This window comes from Trachypithecus francoisi, unplaced genomic scaffold (assembly GCF_009764315.1).
Source record: "Trachypithecus francoisi isolate TF-2019V2 unplaced genomic scaffold, Tfra_2.0 Lachesis_group6, whole genome shotgun sequence".
Classification (NCBI taxonomy): Eukaryota; Metazoa; Chordata; class Mammalia; order Primates; family Cercopithecidae; genus Trachypithecus; species Trachypithecus francoisi.
In genome coordinates, this window is record NW_022681471.1 from 2947628 (window position 1) to 2969693 (window position 22066).

The 22066-nt window shown below is 39.3% G+C and overlaps 1 protein-coding gene and 1 long non-coding RNA gene across 14 annotated transcripts in view; one reads left to right on the forward strand and one right to left on the reverse strand.

The window, feature by feature from the left end:
• Nucleotides 1-9645, reverse strand: part of FMR1 (FMRP translational regulator 1) — a 38368-nt gene extending 28723 nt beyond the window's left edge. For 6 of the 13 annotated variants that reach the window (XM_033200873.1, XM_033200869.1, XM_033200866.1 and 3 more), the window contains exon 1: nt 9335-9644. In XM_033200873.1, coding sequence (XP_033056764.1) covers nt 9335-9385 — 51 coding nt within the window. In that variant the 5' untranslated portion in view covers nt 9386-9644. Of the gene's footprint in view, nt 1-9334 lie in introns of all 13 variants that reach the window. The other 7 variants (XM_033200870.1, XM_033200871.1, XM_033200864.1 and 4 more) reach the window with 3 other exon arrangements.
• Nucleotides 9646-9718: 73 nt separating this feature from the next.
• Nucleotides 9719-12050, forward strand: LOC117078061. The gene is made up of 3 exons (XR_004434915.1): nt 9719-9894; nt 10122-10224; nt 10509-12050. It is a non-coding gene; the product is annotated as an uncharacterized LOC117078061 (long non-coding RNA).
• Nucleotides 12051-22066: the final 10016 nt, after the last annotated feature.

The following is a 22066-nucleotide window of genomic DNA, read 5'->3' on the forward strand; positions in this document are numbered from 1 at the left end:
ATCAGCCACATGTTGTAAACTACCTTTTTCTCCTTAAAATCTTAGAAGAATACCAATAGTCAATGATTAAATATAACCTCAAGTCTATATATATATATATACACACACAAATATACTAAACTTTCTTTAACAATCATATGCTGCAAACAACACTAAAAAGTCCAGTTACTAGAGTTGAATTAAGTTTTCAATCTCACAGGCACTTGTAGAAAAAATATATAAAGTCCAGAGGTTTAGATCTTTTAAATCTGATGACACAATTGTTAATAATCTATACAAAGACAGAACAAAATGGCCAATTATCAAGAATTCTTTAATCAGCATACTGTCCGTAATTTTACAAAATTAACCTTTTAATAGGTACAGAAAAGGAGGGTTTTTGTTTTGGACAATTAGAAGAATAGGACAAAGCATAAAGAAACCCGAAGGCTTTTTAACTTAATTCGTTTTAAAAGGGCTTGGGGAGATTTAAGCTTCTTATTCAAATTTATTCTGTATGTGTTTCTCCCCTTCAGTGGTTTCTCCCTGCCTGCAGGACCATAGCCAAACTCCTTCTCTGGCCATAAAAGGCTCTACAGGAGTTGTCCTCCCCAGTCCCACCACTTCTCCAACTTTATCTTTCACATCCTTAGAGTTTGTGACCCACAATGCTAAACTACTTGTGCCATACTCTGTAGTTTCTGGGCCTCTCTCCATTCCTTCTTTCCTAGTCCTTCCCCTCTTTTTACATAGCTATCTCTTATTGTTCTTCCAGATTTCAGTTCAGATGTCATCTTCAATGGGAGAACTGAGAAGTCTAGGTTAAATTCCTGTCCTCTGCATTCTCATAGCATCCTATGCTTATCCCTACAATAAACTTACCCCACTCTACTATTATAGCCCATTTTCTCACTAACAGTAAGTTTCCTGAGGGTGGTGTCAGGTTTTACTTCATTTATGGTCATACAGCAGAGTGGCTAGTATGAACTCAGTGAGTAGTTATCAAATAGATCATTGCCTAAGAGGTTCCTATCCCAGCCTTAGGGAAAAGGTATGTGTGTGGGTGATGGCGGTAGTTAATAAGACAAAGGAAAACACACTGAAGAAGGTGAGGTTCCTACTGACCCCTTAAAGGATAAGGAAGTATAAGCTAAACAAAAGAGAGAGGAGGACGGAGAGGCATTCCACTAAGCCTAAGGGGCAGCAGGCATAAAGGTTTAGACAGTGAGAAACAGCTGGGTTGCGGCAGAAATAATAAATCCTTTGTCAACAAAGAAGCCAAGACATTCAATGGTGAAAGAATAGTGTTTTCAAAAAATGAAGCTGGGACAAGTGGATATCCACATGCAAAAAGAATACGTTTCAACCTTTACCTCACACTACATACAAAAAAAAAAAAATCAATTAATATACATCAAAGACCTAAATATAAGAGCTAAAATTATAAAACTCTTGGGAGAAAACACAGTAGTAAATCCTCATGACACTGAATGTCTGATACCCATAATGGATAGTGAGACGATAACTGGTTCGGATTAGGACCATTCTCTAACTTCTGCGTCCTCAGGAAATGGCATAGTTTCTGGTATATAGAAGATGCCCGATACATGTTTTTAAAAACAAATGGTTCAATGCAGATATCTTGTTAAACAAACATGTCTGTCTTCAAAGGCCTGAAATAAAAAGATTCTTTTAAAAAATGAAACTTCCCAAAATAACAAATTAAAGCATATGGAGTGAAGCATTAATTAGCTGCTCTTAAGAAAAACTATGGAAGCTGAGACAAGGCCTGGAAAACACTGATAGGGAAGCAACTTAAGCAACTTAACAGAGATACCAAGCTTCTTCAATAATGCTTAAATAAATAAAAGTAAAACTACGCTGAAAGAAAGCTTCCTTGTAATATCAAGGTGGACTATAATGGCATCCATATGTTGCGCTATACCCAACGTGGCTAATTATTTTAAGTTAAGCATGGGTATATATCCTTATAGTTACTGGTTCAAAAGGGGGAGAAATCAACATTTTCTTATCATTTTGATCTTGGTTATTTTTACTCAGCTATATTTAAATGACCAATATTTTCTATATTTAGCTCTTATATTTTGAGAACTCTAGCTTAATACTGCCAATGATATTTTAGAATTATTAGATTTCATAAGGGTTCATGCCCCAGTGCTTCAAGGGATTGTTTGCTGCACTATTACTTCAACAGAGAGGCCTAATTTTGAGTTAGGTTGCAGGAACTGGTCACTCTTAGGCTCTTATTTCTATAAGTCATAAAAATTATGGAGAATGGGAAAGAGGACTCTCCTGGCCCCCATTTCTCCCTTGTCTTTACGGGATGGCTAATAACAAATTAACAGTTTGCTTTTTGGGGGTGCTATTAGATTACTAACTAAAATTAAGACACCTATTAGGAAGTAACTGATCCCTTATTTACAAAGAAGGGCCAATGCTTCTGTGTTCATCCTTGTCTAAAGTTTTATAATGTTTATACATCTTGGCAGTAATTAACATTAGTTCCTTACTGTATACTACATGCTAAAAATGTTAAGTCCTTTAACCAGCTATTAGAACCTTGTTATAGCTGGGTAAAGAAATGTTCTAAGTAAATCAAGTATCTATCCAAGACTACCGCCCTTGTCTAAAACTATGCTATCTGCCACAGTAGCCACAGGTCATGTGTGACTACTTACATTAAAATTAAATAAAATTAAAATCAGTCTCCAATTCACTCTTGCCACATGTCAAGTGCTCAATAGCCACATATGGCTTAAGGGCTACTGCAGTAGACAGAACCGATTTAGAACATTTACAAATGTTGGAGACTGTTTCCAGACTCATCATAAAAGCACTATAATATCAGCCTTATTACTACATTGCTATATTTTGCTTTTTTCTCTTTGCCTAAAAGTTATTGCCCAGTTGAATCATACTTATTCACATTTGCTTATTTCCTAAAATCAAATATTCTCTCAAAGGAGGAAGATCTGCAAGTGCTGTGGCCATTCATAAAGAAAGAAAGAAAGAAAGAGCTTTTGCAGGCTCTGAATGCATTTCCAGATGTAGTGTCAGAAATGGTTTGAATAATCATCGGAGCCCAAGAGGGCCACTGCCTTTGAGTTAATAAGGCTTATCTGTAAATGGATGCTTGCATGACTTTTTCAAAATCAGTCATTTTAAGTGCATACAGAAGGTATATAATACCTTTGGCTGCTGCTTTAATAAGTGGAATAAAAGAAACTCATAGGTTGCCTTTGGTCTACACTTGCGTGAAAGACAAATACCTCCTGTTAATTCTAAGGTCTTTCACTAAATCTTCATTCCAACAAGGTTCCATCTTCCTGTTTCTCATCATAGTTTTTCCAATAGCCCCCTTTTGGCTCTATCTTTCCGCTTATCTACCACTTACCCACCCACAGATACACTCATACCTTTCTTCTTTGGCCATCTCCAGAGCACTATCATTCCACTTATCAACACCTTGGAAAACTGCATTTTCCTGTGATCTCTACCTATCAGGCAAAGCTGATGTCTGCAGAGAAGGCAGGTTGAGGAGGTTCCTGAGAGGTTTCCAAAGGCAGCAAATTGAATGAATTTGAAAGAACACACAGTGGAGTTAAAGTGTATTGCGTGAGGGCTAGGGCTCTTGTTGGAGTCAGTGTAGTTAGTGGTTAACGGTTTTGCTGCGAATCAGACCTACGTTCGAAATCTTGCTCTAACACGTAATAGCTGTGAGACTCTCACCAAGAAGTGATCTCTGGACCTCGGATTCCTCATCTGCAAATAAGGAACTCGACCAGTCTCCCTAAGACTGTTGTGGGTAATGAGATTACACACATGGGGGGCACCAAATAAATGAGAGATAAAGTAGCAAGTGTCATATTTTATAAGAGATGCAAAATCATAAATGCTTTTGCATTTGGAAAATGTACATTCCAACAAAAGCACACTTAAAAAAACTTTAAAAATTGGGATAGAAAAAGAAAAGAACATTTCCACAAAGATACTTAATACTAAAAGGTTATTTAGAGTTTGGGAAGAAAAAAAAACGTGATGAAAATCTTGGGGTTTGAGAAAGATGATAAAGTACAGTTTAAAAGAGATACAGGTTCTTCATCAGGGTGAATAAACAGGAAATAAATCATAAGGGGTCCCTAATTTACTGGCAACTGGGCCAAAGAGGTAATCACAAAAATCATATTTACGAAAGTATGTAAAGCCTAGTGCTATCCATTCAAACATTCTATTACCAGGACTGATAAAGTAAAAACAGAAAGTCCATCCCTATTTGGGTAAACTCTCCCTAGCAACACCTTACATTCCTTCCCTTAGTAAAGTACCTTACAAACAGGAACCACTGCTCACAGGAGAGGATATTGTGTATTAAAGTTTCAATGTACACCCAACCAGCAATGAACACAACTACAACATCATCAGTAAGCTTCTATCATTTACTGAAGATAGAACATGTAGTGCTATGGTAATTCTCGTTAGGAAAAACTTACAGCATTGTAAAATACTCCTCCTAAAGAAAACCTGCCGGAGGCGGGGCCCTGTGTGGCTCATGCCTGGAATCCCAGCACTTTGGGAGGTTGAGGCAGGCGGATAACTTGAGATCAGCCTGGCCAAGATGGCGAAACCCCATCTCTACTAAAAATACAAAAAATAGCCGGGCATGGTGGCACATGCCTGTAATCTCAGCTACCTGGAGGGCTGAAGCATGAGACTGGCTTGAACCCCAGAGGTGGAGGTTGCAGTGAACTGAGATCCCACCACTGCACTCCAGCCTGGCCAACAGTGAGACCCTGTCAAAAGAAACAAAGAAACAAACTAAAGAAACAAAGAAACAAACTAAAGAAACAAAGAAACAAACTAAAGAAACAAAGAAACAAACTAAAGAAACAAAGGAAAGGAAAGGAAAGGAACAGAGGAAAGGAAGGAAAGGAAGGAAAAGGAAAGAAAAGAAAAGGAAGGAAAGGAAAGGGAAGGGAAAGGACGGAACGGAACGGAACGGAAAGGAAAGGAAATGAAAGGAAAGGAAGAACACCAAGAAAGAAAATGTGCAGGAGACAGGATAGGGACATAAGAAATGTGATAAAAGTATGATTCAAACCCAAGGCTTCATATATAAAGCAAGTTATCATTTTGTCCCCATCCCCCCGCCCCGTTGTATGGGGACACTAATAACATAAAAGAATAAACAGAGACAATAAACCTCATCAACAGTCCTTCCAACCATACCACATGTCCAGGACTTCATATAGGCATCTGCTACAAATTGTGAGAAAAACACATTCTGCTTCATTCTGACCAAAAGACAACAGACACATGTGCAAAGAAAACATTATTAAATTAGTTATTAATTTTTCTTGTATGTATTCTAACTTTTGAATACTTCAGTTTTATGAGTTCCCAATATAACAAAGGCAAATTTCCTAGCAGGGTCAAAGATTTCTAACCTTATCCTTCCTTAACAGGCATCCATATGAAGAAGTACAGTGTCAAGGTTCAAGAGCTAATAACAAGAGACGTTGGCACATAAACTGAATTATTTCATGATGGCTTTGTATCAACAGTAAAAAATCATAATATAACATTGTAACTATAGTTATAGGATGCTAAGGCAGCGTTATAGCACAAAATACAATCAAAGACCACAATGAAATTGAGAACTGAGCAGGAAATCAAACCAATTTCTTCACGCTAAATTTCATCATTTCAGGAATTCAGAATCCTGACCCTTATGGTCCTGAAACTTGGTAGTTAAGTCACTTACCTAACCTCTCTGTGCATCATTTAAAGAATGAGAATAACAACAATACATCAAATGAAGTATCAGAGGTAAAGCACCTAGAACAGTGCCTGGCACCTAGAAAGTACTCATCCCCTGTTAACTATTATTATAATCACGATCCCAGTCTTCTCAGGAAGCACATTCCTATAGTGGGCAGAAATCAGAAACTCCAGGAATATACCACTGAACATTGCATCTAATTAATAATTTGGAGGTTATCAGAATATTTCATATGGAGTTAGAAAAAGCACAGGGGAAAAATGACGCAGCCACGAAGATCCTAAAAACTAAAAAGGGCAATTAGACTCTAGGAAGGAAAAAAAAATGTGGTTGACCCCAATAATTCACTTCCTCGAAGTACAGAATAACACCTTTATGCAAAGTTATCTCAAAAAACTTCAGAGAAACCATGAGTGCAAGTTTATTTACACTTTACACAAGTTGATTTATAAACTTATAAATTTATAAACCTTATGCAAGTTTATTTGTAGCAAAACTGATTTTACTACATTTCAGCTATGCATCTGAAATGACATGTTAGACCACTAATATCTTCATTAAAAATATCCTTTTGATTGTACACTTCACCATATTTAGCTGCTAGCTGCCATAATACTATTAACCAAATGAAAGTCTGTCCTCAAACACTGAACTTAAAAAATAAAGTATAATCTAACAATAAAATTACAATCAAGCATAATTATACCATATTACAATAAGGAATCAGAAATCAGAGGTTGTATTTTCAGAAAACAAAAAAGGTTTATATCTTATGTCTCCAACATGTGATTTATCCATCTTCAGTAATTTTAATACTAGTACACAAAACCTACAAATCTTAGGATTAGGGCATTCACACTGGAATGATACGCATTCTACATTTAAAATGGAGTTAATTCATTACCATTCTCAACACATCAAAACTTCTAGTCCAAAGAAAACAAATTATGTGGGGCAGATGCACCTAGAATAAAGACTTTATTTCATCATTATTCACTTAGAAAATACTTTGTAAAGATTTTATGAGGTGTAAGTCAAAGTATCTTCATATCTTAACACCTGCAGGGCACTGTAAAGTGGTACACGTGACCAATTATTTCTAAGTCAAACAAATACCTAAGCATAAAAGTAGTGGCTCTGGTGATTGCTAAATCTAACTTTTAAGTTTTTAAGAATAAACACCAGAAGACAGAGAGATGTCCTTGGAAATATGGTGGTTATGTCAGGCAAATCAAAGTCTGAATTCAATTACACTCAAGTTGTTTGTTTAGTTTTTAAAGCTTTTCTATCAATTTGATGAACAAGGTTCCTATTTCTTTTTCTATAAATGTAACACTTCTTCACAGCAGTTCATTTTTAATTGGTTTATATTTCACATCTTCCTGTCCATCCCACTGGACAAGCAACTCAGCTTACTTTTGCTTTACTTTTTAAACTCACAGCAATATTATAAGTCATCTAAAAATTGCAAGCTTTTTTGTTACAGAAACTATTTTTCCATCAGTACAGACCATTTGAGATTTTCTTAGAAATCAAACTTAATTAAATAAACGTAACAGCAATTTATCTGACACACACTTGATCAAGTATTACATTTCTCCTCAGGGAACTAAGCGGCAACCAACCTATTCTTCATTCACCTTTAAGGTAAACAACTTCGTTACAAAACGAAACAAAAAAGGAGGGAATTAATAGCAAAATAGGAGGTATTTCTTATATTCCAGTCAGTTTGCAAGCAAAATCACTGGAGCAAATCATAAGTTGCTGGAAGAGAACAGTAAGTACTTCAAGGCCATAATGTGCTACTTGCCCTCTGTGGTAAGCAAACTTTAGTGGCATCCAATCTAAGTTTATATCAAAGATCAATCAGAATCTTGCTTAACCATTACCCCTTACTCACACATATATATGTATATGTATTACAGTTATTAGTGCCAGATATCTAGTGACCAAAACCACTAATCTAGGACTCTGAACGATTCTACGCAAACTCACCAGAAGAAATTATCGATCAATAAAATCAATGAAATTAAAACTTTGCAGAGTCAGCTGAAACAATTTCATATTTATGAGAGTGTTAAGAACATAAACGTGGGGTTACCTTTTGCCTCCGTTTACAGCAAAAGGTTTTAACTCTGTGCTCAAAGTATGGAACGGTTTACACTCTACTCATTTATGAAATATACTGATCTCCAAATGTCTTCATAAAATTGGTAAAGACAGAATAAAGTCAATTGTTTATTTTCCTATAGCCAAACGTGTCCTGTTTGAAACATTCAAGTCATACTATAATACATTTAAGAATTGTGCTGGACACTGGTAATAGCTATTTTCCAGGCTTCCTTCCACATGCACCTTCTATTGCCAAAATACTGTAGTAAGGTGGGATATTATTTAAAGAGGTTATAGACATTCAAAAGGAAATGAGAATTTATAGATTAATAGATCTACAGCAACTACGTACCAACAAACGCACAACTGCTACATCAAATTTGTAAATCTTTTTAAAACTGAAAGGTGTTAGTTGATCTGCAATGGTGTAATTGTATAAAGTACAGTAAACCCATGAATGCCTACATAAAGCCTCAACAATTCAGTCCACTGCAACACCACAAATTCACAGGAAATGTGGTCAAGTTCTTAGGGGCACAAAAATATTTTCGCTCAGTTTAAAAAAAATTGCCCTATTTATAATATACTCTCAGTTAATTTCCTGAAGTTTCATGGCATATATTTAGGTCTTTGGAAACTTAAACACACACACACACAATTTTTAAGTAGCAGAGTTGCTAATGGTTTTAGACGCTGAAGCATGTGCATTCCTGAATTTATCCCGTTTAACAAAAAGGGGGGCGCGAATATTCACGATGATCAACTTCTTCAATGCATTGCTGGGCCATGTTCTGAAACTTTTGGTTCTAAAATCTCCTCCGAAATCCACAAAGAGAAGCCACTAAAAATCAGTTGCCATTGTGATTTGGTGCCGACTACCGCTTCTTACTACTCTTTCTTCACAGCCCTCGCCCAGAACAGTGGAGCTCTCCGAAGTCCCAATGCTAGACCGGAAAAGAGAAGCCAAAGGAGACCTGAAACCCTCTTGGCGCTGCAGGAGGCGGTCTGGCTGAAGCGTCCCCCGCTCCTCCACAACTACCCACACGTCAGGCCCGGATCCCGCTGGGAGAAGATATTTAGGAAAGGAGGAATAAGACGTCGCCGTCACTTAGCGCCGATTTCGGCCCTTCCCGCCCGGCTCTAGTACCTGCCGCCGGCCCTCGCCCATCCCCAGCTCACCCCGGCGGGGCTCGGCGCCGAAAGGGAACCCTCTCCTCGCTGGTCTCTCATTCCGATAGGCGCTAGGGCCTCTCGGACTCGGAGCGGGGCTGGAGGGTCTTCCAACAGGCCCCAAGTCCAGTCCTTCCCTCCCAAACAACATCCCGCCGAGCGTGCCCTGGCACCGCGCTTGGGAAGAGGGCCCCAGGCCTGCCTCCCGCCGACACCAAGAAGAAAAGGGAGGGAAGGAAGGGCGAAGATGGGGCCTGCCCTGGAGTCAAGTACCTTGTAGAAAGCGCCATTGGAGCCCCGCACTTCCACCACCAGCTCCTCCATCTTCTCTTCAGCCCTGCTCGCGCCGGGAGCCCGCCCCCGAGAGGTGGGCTGCGGGCGCTCGAGGCCCAGCCGCCGCCGCCGCCGCCGCCGCCGCCGCCGCGCTGCCGCACGCCCCCTGGCAGCGGCGCCTCCGTCACCGCCGCCGCCTGCGCTCGCCGTCGGCCCGCCGCCGGCTCAGAGGCGGCCCTTCACCGGAAGTGAAACCGAAACGGAGCTGAGCGCCTGACTGAGGCCGAACCCTCGGCCTGCTGCGCGTGTAAACACTGAAACCACGTCACGTGATCAACGCTGTTCCCTCCCCCCGCGGGCTCAGCCCCCTCGGCCCCGCCCTCTCTCTTCAAGTGGACTGGGAGCGCGCGCATGCGCGCTTCTGGGAACCGGCCGGGGATTCGGGTCGAACGTCAGACGCGCGGGCCGGGCGTGCGCGGGCTCGGCGGAGGGCGGGAAGGCTGAAGGGCGGTGACAGGTCGCACCGCCTCGCGAGGGCCGGAACGCCCATTTCTGCAGAGGTGCACTCAGTGGCGTGGGAAGTCAAATGCATCCGGTTATCCCAGTTCGGCCTCGCTAGGATTCCCGGGGGATGTCTGGTTGGTTTGGTTTGTTTCAAAGTAGCGGAGAGCCTGACTGAGCGGGAGGTGGAGTGGAAGGCGAGAATAGGGTGAAGGATTAGACAGAAGAGACTTTGAACTAGGAACGGTGGCAACTAGGGTGACCCAGGCTTTTGTGACCCGTAGAGGCAGAGGGTGAGGAGTCACGCCCTCCCTCACCAGATTTTGGGTGGCCCTGTGGAGACACCGTGTGCCCTTTAAGGGACATGGATTGAGTCAGGACCTCAAAATGTTAGCCTTTCCTCAGACCCAGCTTTGACCCACGTACTCACCTTTCCTCAACTAATTCTCATACTTTCACTTGACCATATATTTTTTAAAAATTGGATTAAGCACTTGAGGTTCATTTCTGCCCCTACTCTATGTGCACCCTGTACCAGAGGGTGGGGTGAACACGTGTGTAGCAGTCATGCGTCCTGTCTACAGGGGCCGATGCACCTACTTGCAACCCTTTACCTTCTACTGTGAAACAAACCTCAACTTTTTCTTATTCCTGTTTTGCACCGTGCTTATAGCTGCCTTAATCCATGTTCCCTTTGGGATGCTGGTATCCAACTGAGAAGTTTATGTACCTGTCATGTGCCAGGCACTGTGCTAAGTGGTAGCGAGAAGTCGGTGAGCAAAACAGAAAAGAAAAAAAAAAAAAGAAGAAAAGACTGCCAGCATTGAACTTAGAACCTAGCAAAGTAAATGGACATAAATCAAATTATCAGACAAGTAAATGAGGAGTTGCAGCTGTGATAAGGGATATGCAGAATAGGTGCTTCCATGATGGCGGAACATGACCCAGTCTGGGGTGGAGAAGGGGAAATGATTCCAGCTGGAATATGGCAGGTGAGAGTTAATTGGTAGCACTGGGTTGGCCGAGGCAGGATGACCTACCTCAGGCAGTTGCCCCAGAATGAGAGGATTGTTGCTGCTGGTGGAACTCCAGCTTTAAAGCAGTGGATCTAGGGCCACATTCCTCAAGGCCATAGTAAACAGGAAAGACCTTTTGGACTAGAGTCTTTGAAGTAGTCACATGAGGCCAAGACCCCAAGAGGGCTGAAGAGAATCTCATCAGGCTGATGGGAGCAGAGCATTAGCTGTAACTCCAATGTATTATAGTAAAAGGGTACACATTGATTACAATGATTATACCCCTCCAAGTGTAAGATGTTGTTCAATTTACCCAGGGCTTAAAAATATGTCAGCTCTTCACAACCATTTTTACTATAAGCCACACTCAACCTGTGTTGTTCCCTGAACCTGTGATGCACTTTCATCCGTTCATGTCTCTACATATCCTTCCTGGGCCCCGTAGAGGCCCTACCCCTTATGGTTTTCAGCTGGATTCCCATTAGCTAGTTATTTTCTCTCAGGTACAGAGAGTTAACTTTGCTCTTCAATTTTCAGCACATTGTCATATCAGTCCCTACAAGGTCCTTATTTATATTATTTTATATTTTTTATATTATTTTTTCCTCATCTTCCTCAATCCCCTCTCATTCTTCTAGACACAAACTGCAATGTGTTTGATAGAGATTCTTGATAATTTAAGACAATGTTTTGTTTATGCTTCTTGTGTTTACAGAGATGGTATTGGACTGTAAATCTCTCTTTATAACTGTTTTACTCAACACTCTGTTTTTGAGCTATACCCACATTGCTGTGTGTACACCTAGTTTGCTACTGAGTATGCCAGAAATTGTATTCATACATATCCCTACTGATCGGGCATCTAGGTTACTGTCAACTCCTGAGGTCATACTGTGGTGACAACCCTTGTGAATGTCTTTACAAACCTTTGCCAGAACTTATTTTGTGCTCTTGTAGAACTTTGTGCATGCCTAAACTGCTTGGCATATAGCAGGGACCCAACAAACGTTGAATACCTCTACTATGATGGTTAGTGTATCAGAATAATTTATTTATATTTCTGTTTTCCTTATTGAATTATTAGTACCTTCCAGACAGGGCAAATGTCTTTTCTATCTTTGTGTCCCTGGCACATTAAAAGTGGTTGATTTCAAGGTATGTTCAATGAATGCATAAATACTTATCCTCACTGCCAGTACATACTGCCACTTAGTCTTGCCACATGACTCTCAGTCTCAGCCTCACTCTGATCTCTAGCTTTTGATATTTCACCTTTCAAGATAGCTTACCTGAATTCAGACACTGAGCTCAGGCCTGATCATGAGGCTGCTCTTCCAAAATCCTCTCTCTCTCTCTCTCTCATTCTCTCTCACACATTCTCTCTCTCTCTCTCTCATTCTCTCTCACACACATTCTCTCTCTCTCTCTCTTCTCTCTCATTCTCTCTCACACACATTCTCTCTCTCTCTCTCTCTCTCTCTCTCTCTCTCTCTCATTCTCTCTCATACACATTCTCTCTCTCTCTCTCCTTTCTCTCATTACAGGCAGCTCCTGCCCTCTAATTCATTGCTCAAGCCTAAAACTGAGACGTTTTGACCTTCTTTCACACATCAAATCCATCAGCAAATCATTGTAGAATCCAGAATCTGTTTCTCATCATTTTCTCAGCTAAAACCATAGTCCAGGCTTCCATCTCTTACCTACATTGTGGCAACAACTTCTTTGCTGGTATCCCTGCAGTCACTGTTCACTGTTGTCCTCTCTCTGACAGTTCTCAGCACAGAAGACAGAATGACCCTGTTCAGGTGTCAATCAAGTCACTCTGCCACTCAGAATCCCCCAGTGACTCCCTACATCTCTCAGAGTAAAAGCCAGAGTCGTTATTTATTCTGGCTTCAGTGCCCTATATACTCTGACTTCTGTTATCTCCTCTATCTCACCTTCTGCTTTCCCCCTTCACTTCATTCCAGTGAATGAAATCTATCTAGTTCACCTAGATTTTCTCCTATGCTATCTTTCAGAAGTTTTACAGTTTTGTGTTTTGCATTTGGGTTCTATGATCCATTTTAAGTAATTTTTTTTGAAAGATATAAGGTCTGTATCTAGATTATTTTTTGCATATGAATGTCCAGTTATTCCAGCACCATTTATTGAAAAGGCCATTGTTTCTCATTCCAGTCAATGTTTTCTTTGTTGTTTCTTGCAAATACTAGACAGGTTCTGTCTGTCTCCTCTCACTAGAGTGTAAGCTCAGTGAGAACAAAGATTTCCATTTGTTTCATTCACTGCTTGTCCCCAGCGCCTACCACAGTGTCTGGAATATAGTGAATGTTTACTAAATATTACATGAATGAATGAATATGTGTTGAGGACCCAGCCAAGGTTGAGTCAGCTCTCATGCCTATATTTATCTGATATTGGAATGATGCTTCAGTGTTTCTAGCCCAGCCTTGGCCCCTGGTTTCCATTAAATTGCTGCCTGTTGTCTTTGCATTGATTTATTCTGTGCTATTTCCTGCTCCTTCGCAATTTGAGCCCTCTGAGTCTTTTTCATGCCTCAATCCCAGCTGAAATGCCTTCTGCCCTTTCCGACTCTCAAATTTTATGTACCCTTCAGGACCCAGCTAAAGTCACACTTCTTTCTTGACACTTTCTCTGACAATTTCCTTTAACCGTGACCTCTCATTCAAATGAGATATTAGAAAAAAAAATTAATTGGCTTTATTTTTTAGAATAGTTTTAGATTGATGGAAAAATTAAGCGATAGTGGAGAGAGTTTCTGTGTACTCCCTAATCTCCCCTCCTCCCCTACAGTTCCTCCTATTATTAACATCTTGCATTTGTATTGTACATTTATTACAGCTGATGCATTATTACTAACTAAAGTCTATAGTTGACATTAAGACTCACTCTTTGTGTTGCACAGCTCTGTGGGTTTTTTTTTTTTTTTTTTTTTTTTGAGGCGGAGTCTCGCTCTGTCGCCCAGCTGGAGTGCAGTGGCGGGATCTCAGCTCACTGCAAGCTCCGCCTCCCGGGTTTACGCCATTCTCCTGCCTCAGCCTCCCGAGTAGCTGGGACTACAGGTGCCCGCCACGTCGCCCGGCTAGTTTTTGTATTTTTAGTAGAGACGGGGTTTCACCGTGTTCGCCAGGATGGTCTCGATCTCCTGACCTCGTGATCCGCCCGTCTCGGCCTCCCAAAGTGCTGGGATTACAGGCTTGAGCCACCGCGCCCGGCCAGCTCTGTGGGTTTTGAAAAAAGCATAGCATATCCACTATTAGTGTGTCAGCAGAACAGTTACACTGCACTAAAAAATTCCTCGTGTTCCACCTATTCATCTGGTACACCTGCAACCAACCACTGGCAATCGCTGATGTTTTTACTTTCTGTAGAGTTTTGCCTTTTCCATAATGTAACAGAGTTGGAATCATATAGTATGTAGTCTTTTCATACTGCTTTTTTTTTTACTTAGCAATATACATTTAACATTATTCTTGGCTTTCATGGCTTGATAGTTTGTTTTCTTTTATTGTGCACAATATTCTACTGTATGGATATACCATGGTTTATTTATCCATTTATTTATTGAAAGACATCTTGGTTGCTTTCAGTCTTTTAAAATTATGAATAAGCTTACTGTAAACTTTCTTGTACGGGTTTTTGTATGGACATGAGTTTTCAACTCATTTAGGTAAATACCAAGGAGCATGATTGCTGGATTATATGGTAAGACTATGTTTGGCTTTATCAAAAATTACCAGATGGTCTTCCAAAGTGGCTATAACAGTTTGCATTTTCACCAGCAATGAATGAGATTTCCTGTTACTCCACATCCTTGCCAACATTTGGGGTTGACAGTATTTTGAATTTTGTCTATTTTAATAGGTGCATAGTAGAATCTTATTGTTTTAGTTTGCAATTTCCTAATGACGTATGGCATTGGGCATCTTATGCTTAATTGCCATCTATCTATCTTCTTTGATAAGGTGTCTGCTCAGATCTGTTACCCATTGGGTTGTTTTTTTAATGATGATTTTTAAGTGTTCTTTATATATTTTAGATATCAGCCCTTTATCAGATTATGTATTTTGCAGATACTTTCTTCCAGACTGTGGCTTGTCTTTTCATTCATTTAACAATGTCTTTCATAGAGCAGACGTTTCTAATTAAAATATTTCAACTGTTCAATTTTTTTCATGGATCATGCTTTTAGCATTGTACCCAAGATGTCATCACCATACACAAGTTCACCTTGTGTGAACATAAGATTTTCTCCTATGTTATCTTTCAGAAGTGTTACAGTTTTGTGTTTTGCATTTAGGTCTGTGATCCATTTTGAGTACATTTTTGTGAAAGATATAAGGTCTGTGTCTAGATTATTTTTTGCATATGAATGTCCAGTTATTCCAGCACTGTTTGTTGAAAAGACCATTGTTTTTCCATTGAATTACTTGCTCCTTTGTCAATGATCAGTTGACTGTATTTGTGTGGGTCTAATTCTGGCATCTTTATTTTGTTCCATTTATCTACAGTTGGCCCTCTGTATCCATGGGTTCTGCATCAACAGATTCAACCAACGACAGACCAAAAATATTCTTTAAAAATCCCCTAAAAAAGGCCAGGAGCGGTGGCTCATGCCTGTAATTTTGGCACTTTGGGAGACAGAGGCAGGGGGATTATGAGGTCAGGAGTTCGAGACTAGCCTGGACAACATAGTGAAGCCCCATCTCTACTAAAAATACAAAAAATTAGCTGGGCATGGTGGTGGGCACCTGTAATCCATGGTGCTCGGGAAGGTGAGGCAGGAGAATCGCTTGAACCCGGGAGGCGGAGGTTGCACTGAGCCAAGACTGCGCCACTGCACTCCAGCTCTGACGACAGCACAAGACTCAGTCTCAAAAAGAAAATCCCCTAGAAATAACAATATAACAGTAAAAATAATACAAATAAAAAATCAATAAAGTGGAACAACTGTTACATAGCATTTACACTGTATTAGGTATTATATATAATCTAGAGATGATTTAAAGTATACAGGAGGAGGATATGCATAGGTTATATGCAAATACTACATCGTATTATATAAGAAACTTGAGAATCCATGGATTTTGGTATCCTCAGACATCCTGCAACCAGTTTCCCCCAGATACTGAGGAACAACTTTATTTCTCTTTTCTTTCATCAATACCCTACTGTCTTGATTACTGTAACTTTATAATAAGCCTTGAAGTAAGATAGTGTCTGTCTTCCAACTTCGTTCTTCCTCAATATTACACTGCCTATTCTGGATCGTCTGTCTTTCCATATAGACTTTACAGTCAGTTTGTCAATATTCACTAAATAACTTGCTAGGATTTTGATTCAGATAGCATTGAATCTATAGATCAAGTTGGGAAGAAGTGACAGCTTAACAACATTAATCTTGCTATTTATGAACATGGGATATTTCTCAATTTATTTAGATTTTTCATTTCTTTCATAAGGTGTTGAACTAGATCTTGTACATATTTTGTTAGATTTATACCTAAATATTTTGTTTTTCAGTGCTGATTTGAATGGCATGTTTTTAATTTCAAATTCCAATTGTTCATTGCTGATATATAAATTTCCCTCTCATCACTGCTTTTGCTGCATCCCATAAATTTTAATAAGTTTATTTTTTCATTTAGTTCAAAATAGTTTTAATATCTCTTGAAACGTCTTCTTTGATCCGTATATTATTTAGAAGTGTGTTGTTTAATCTCCAAATATTTGAGGGCATTGCCCAGCTATATTTCTAGGTTTCTAAAAATACCTAGTTTGATTTTATTGTAATCTGTGAAAATATCTTGTTTGATATCTATTTTTGTAAAATTTTTAAGGTGAATTTTATAAAACAGAATGTGGTCTATCTTGATTAATGTTCCATGTGAACATGAGAGAAATGTGTATTCTGTCTCTGTTGGATCAAATAGTCCATAAATATCAGGCCAGGTGCAGTGACTGATGCCTGTAATCCCAGTACTTTCCCAAGCTAAGGTGGGAGGATCACTTGAGGCAAGAGGTTCGAGGCCAGTCTGGCCAACATAGTGAAATGCCGAGTCTACTAAAAACACAAAAAATTAGCTGGGTGTGGTGGTGTGTTCCTGTAATCCCAGCTACTCAGGAGGCTGAGGCATGATGAGAATCGCTTGAAACTGGGAGGCAGAGGTTTGCAGTGAGCAGAGATTGCCCACTGCACTCCAAGCCTGAGTGACAGAGCGAGACACACGCACACACACACACACACACACACACTAAAGTCTATAGATGTTGATTAGATCAAGTTGATTGATAAGGATGTTCAGTTCAACTATATCCTTACTGATTTTTTTGGCTATATCTGTAAATTACTGACAGAGTGGTGTTGAAGTCTCCAAATATGACAGTGCTTTTGTCTGTTTCTCTTTGCAGTTCTGTCTGCTCTTGCCTCATATATTTTGACACTGTTGCTAGATGGATACACAATAAGGATTTTTATGTTTTCTTGGATAATTAACACCTTTATCGGTATGTAATGCCCCTCTTTATACCTGATAATGTCCTTGCCCTGAAGTCCGCTTTGTCTGAAATTAATATAGCTACTTCAGCTTTCTTTTGATTAGTGTCATCATGGTATATCTTTTTCTATCCCTTTACTTTTAGTCTAGCTATATCTTTACATTTAAATTGGGCTTCCTGAAGACAGTACATAATTGGGTCTTTTAAAATAATTCATTCTGGCAGTATTCATTTTTTAATTTATGTATTTAGACCATTCACATTTAAATTGATTATTATAATAATATAGTTAGATTCATATATACCATATTTTAACTGTTTTCCATTTATTTCACTTGTTCTTGGTTTCTTTTTGAACTTTTCCTGTTTTTCTGCGTTCTCTGGTTTTAATTGAGCATTTTATATTATTCTCCAAGAAAAGAGATCTTAGATATTGATTATAGTTTTTAAAATGTAGTAGTTTCCCTAGAATTTGCAGTATATATTTACATCTGATTAAGTCTACTTTCAAATAACATTATAGTGCTTCATGGGTAATACAGGTACCTTATTACAGAGTACTCCCAATTCCTCCCTTATGTCCCTTATAATTTTGCAATTATTCACTTCACTTATCCATATACTATAATCACCCAAAACATCATTAGTTTGAAAAAAATAGTTATATTTATTAGATCAATGAAGGTTAAGGAACATTAAAGAGTTTATTTTATGCTCATTTATTCCTTCTTGAAAGCTCTTCTTTTCTTTATGTAGATTTCAGTTTTTGACCTATGTCATTTCCTTTCTGTCCGAAAAATTTCTTTTAACATTTATTTCAAGGCAGGTCTACTGGTGACAGATTCAGCCTTTGTCTGAGAAAGCATTTCTTCTTCGCTTTTGAAGGATAATTTCACTGTATCCAGAATTCTAGTTTTTTCCTTTCAACACTTTAAATATTTCACACTACCTTCTTCTTTCTTGCATCGTTGCCAATGAGATTTCTGATGTAATTCTTATCCTTGTTCCTCCTTAGGTAAATTTCTCTTCTGTAGCTTCTTTCATGTTTCTGGTTGTCTTTAGTTTTCTGTGATTTGAACATAATATGACTAGGTGTGGACTTTTTTTTTTTTTTTAATTTATCCTGCTTGGTGTCTTTTAAGCTTCCTAGATGTGTGGTTTGGTGTCTGTCACTGATTTTGAAAATTATCAGCCTTTATTATTTCATATATTTCTTCTGCTTCTTTCTCTCCTACTTCTGGTATTCTCATATAAGCATATTATACCTTTAGTAATTGTTCTATAGTTCTTGGATATTTTGTTTCTTTTTTTTATTTCTAGGTTTTGCATTTCAGTTTGGGAAGTGTTAAAAGAAAAACTTCATCCAAATTAAATTTAAAGGAATTTAATTGAGCAATGAATGATTGGTGAATCGGGCAGCTCCCAGAATCACAGCAAATTCACAGAGACTCCAGTGCAGCCATGTGATAAAAGATTTATAGACAAAAAGGGGAAATGACATACAGAAATCAGAAGTCAAGTACAGAAACAACTGGATTGGTTACAGCTTGGTGTTAACTGTATTTAAACAGGGTTCAAACAGTTGGCTACATTTGATTGGTCAAAACTCAGTCATTAGCACAGGTATAAACTGTGGTCGGTTTATACCTCCACTTGTTATAGTTCAAGATGTACAGAAAAACCTTTAGGCTGAACTTAAATATGTAAGGAGGCAGCTTTGGGATAAACTTGATTAACAGAAGTTTCTATTAACATATCTTCAATCTCATTGATTCTTTCCCCTGATTCTTCCCGCAGCTCTTTCCAGTCTACTGGTGAGCCCATCAAAGGTATTTGTGTTTCTGTTACAGTTGTTTTTTTAAAAAATTTCTATCATTTTTAAAATTCTTTCTTGGAGATTTTCTCTCTCTCTCTCTGCTTACATTACCCATTTGTTCTTACATGTTGTCTACTTTTTCCATTAGTGCTCTAAACATATTAATTATAATTATTTTAAATTTACTTTCTGATAATTCTAAAATCACTGTTATATTTAAGTCTGGTTCCTATGCTTGCTTTATCTTTACAGACTGTGTTTTTTCTTGCCTTTCTGCATTCCTTGCAATTTTTTGTTGAAAGTCAGGTATAATGTATTGGGTAATAGGAACTGAGGTAATTAGGTTTTAGTTTGAGTTTTATGTTAATCAGTTAAGAGTTGGGGTGTTTAATGTTTGCTGTAGCTGTAGGTGCCAGATGCTTTAGTTCAGTATCTTTGGTTTTGTCTCCTTTGCAGTCTTTGCGTTTCCCTATCAACTTCTTAAATGGTCTGGGTTTCTCAGCTCTCTCATTGTAATCTATTGCTGTTATACTAGAGCACTGTTGATGCAGTGGCATGGTGTTAGGGAAGGGAAATGTTCTATAATTGATGACTAAATTTCAGATTTTTATTTGAGTTTCTGGGCTGCAATCTTCAGAATTATTTGTTAGCTTTTTTTCTCCCTTTAGGTGAGATAAGAAGGCTAGAAAGGACTGGCACCGGCTAATAGTCCCTTCCTAGGTCAGGAATGGTTCTGGAAAGGTAGTTTCCCTTGTAGGGCAGGCATTTGTTATAAAGAATATTCTGAATATATGTCAGTGGTTGCTTCCTGCTCCTCCTTCAGGAAACAAGAAGCAGAAATTCTCTGATCTACACTGTCAGAAAGTGGTGGGGTTCCTGAAGGCAAAACCCATGAAAGTGTAGCCTTTGCCACCCATTTGTCCCCCAGGAATTTTCAACTTTCAAACTAGCCCACACCCAGTCTCAAGCAATTCACCAAAACCACCATTTAAGTTTTCCTACCTAATTGGCTCCAGTGGCTGCTGCTTCAGGAAATCTAAGTTCTGCTCTGATTCTCTGTATTCACCTATTGCTCTAGATTTGGTGCTGGCAGGTTGCCCTGGGACCTCAAATCTCTTGGTCTAAGATAAATCATTGCTTTTCTGTTTGTTCAATGTTTTGTTGTTGTTGAAAGGAGTGCCATTTCCAAGCTCTGTACATGTCAGAGCTCAATATTAGACATTTGTGTTGGAATTTCTTTCTTGGCTTGGAGTCGAGTGTCAGGACTGATATTCAGAGCCCAAACATCACCAAGAAGCCTGTACAAGTAGAAGTATTGACTCTCAAGGTCATTTTAGTGTTGATTTCATTATGAGATAATCACATTATTTTCTCTTTATCCATTGAGAACAAATAGCATGCAATCTGTCACAGTCACTGGTTTGGCTAACTTGACTTCCATGTGCAGCCTTATTTTCTCTTGCCTGCCTCTAACCTAGAGACTGGAAAACCTAAATATGCAAGTTTCCAGCCAACCCTGAAGCCACAGCAGCCACATGACTATTTTTCTTTTTTGCAAATGTGATCTAAACATAAGTTTACAGGGAAGTTTCTAGAAAAGCTCTTGCTTTTTTGAGAAAAGGGGACAAATTTGGCTGATGTTGTATCTTCTTTTGTAATGCCTGCCTTGGTTATGGATGTGACACCTAAAGTTAGGGAAACCTTGAGGCTGTGGTTAAGAGAATCGCAAGCCATCCTTCCACCTCACCCTCTTGAGTAGCCGGGACTACAGATATTCGTCACCACACCCAACTAATTTTGTGTTTTTCTGTAGAGCCGAGGTTTCACCATGTTGCCCAAGCTAGTCTCGAACTCCTGAGCTCAAACGATCTGCCCACCTTGGCCTCCCAAAGTGCTGGGATTACAGGCATGAGCCATTGTGTCCAGCCACCACCAGACTTATGTGAGAAAAATAAACCTCTGTTTGATTAGGTATTGCTAAAGTGGCTTTTCAATAACCTGCAGTCATATGCATTTCTGATAGAGCACCAAACCTATATGGAATCTGAGGTACAAAGCAAACCACCACACTAATAGATAACAACTATGAAGAGCAGGAGTCAACTTGGCTACAGTGAGTCATGTTGAGGCCCACCCATTCAAAGAACTAAAGCAAAGATCAGTTTCAACATTGTTGAAATTCCAAGTACTAGAGTTTTGCTGGTTGCCATTTGTTATGCACATATGTCACATGAAATGTGGAGGGGATGTTGTCTCTGTAAACTCCAAGTGCCAGTTTCATTCCTGTAATCCCAGTGGGAGGCCAAGTTAAGAAGATTGCTTGAGGCCAGGAGTTTGAGCCATGCCTAGACAACATAGTGAGACTTCCCTCTGCACCCCCCACCACTCTACAAGAAAGTAAGAAAATTAGCCTGGCATGGTGGTGCATGCCTATAGTCTCAGTTACTTAGGAGGCTGAGGTAGGAGGATCACTCCAGGTCGGGAGTTTGAGGCTACAGTGAGCTACGATCAGGCCACTGCACCCCAGCTTGGGCAACAAAGTAAGACCCTGTCTCTAAAAAAAAGTTTAAGAAAGGAAAAAGAAAAAGAAAAAGCATTAAACCAAGGCATCAGTGACCAGTAACATGAGAAAATAGCAATTTTCAAGGAGGTGGGAGCCTTAGTAGTTTCCCTGAGCTGCACAGATGGATCTGAGAAATAAAAGTAAAATTCTAAGCCTTCATCTGAATGAACAGACCCCCTCTTGGCCAGGAGAACTGCAGAGAAACCTTGAAAGCTGAATTCATGGCCATGACAGGATGAGAAATTGGACACGCCTCATTGTACTCCCTCCCTCGCTAACAGTCACAGGTTTTATTTCCTAAGGGCTAAACAGAAACC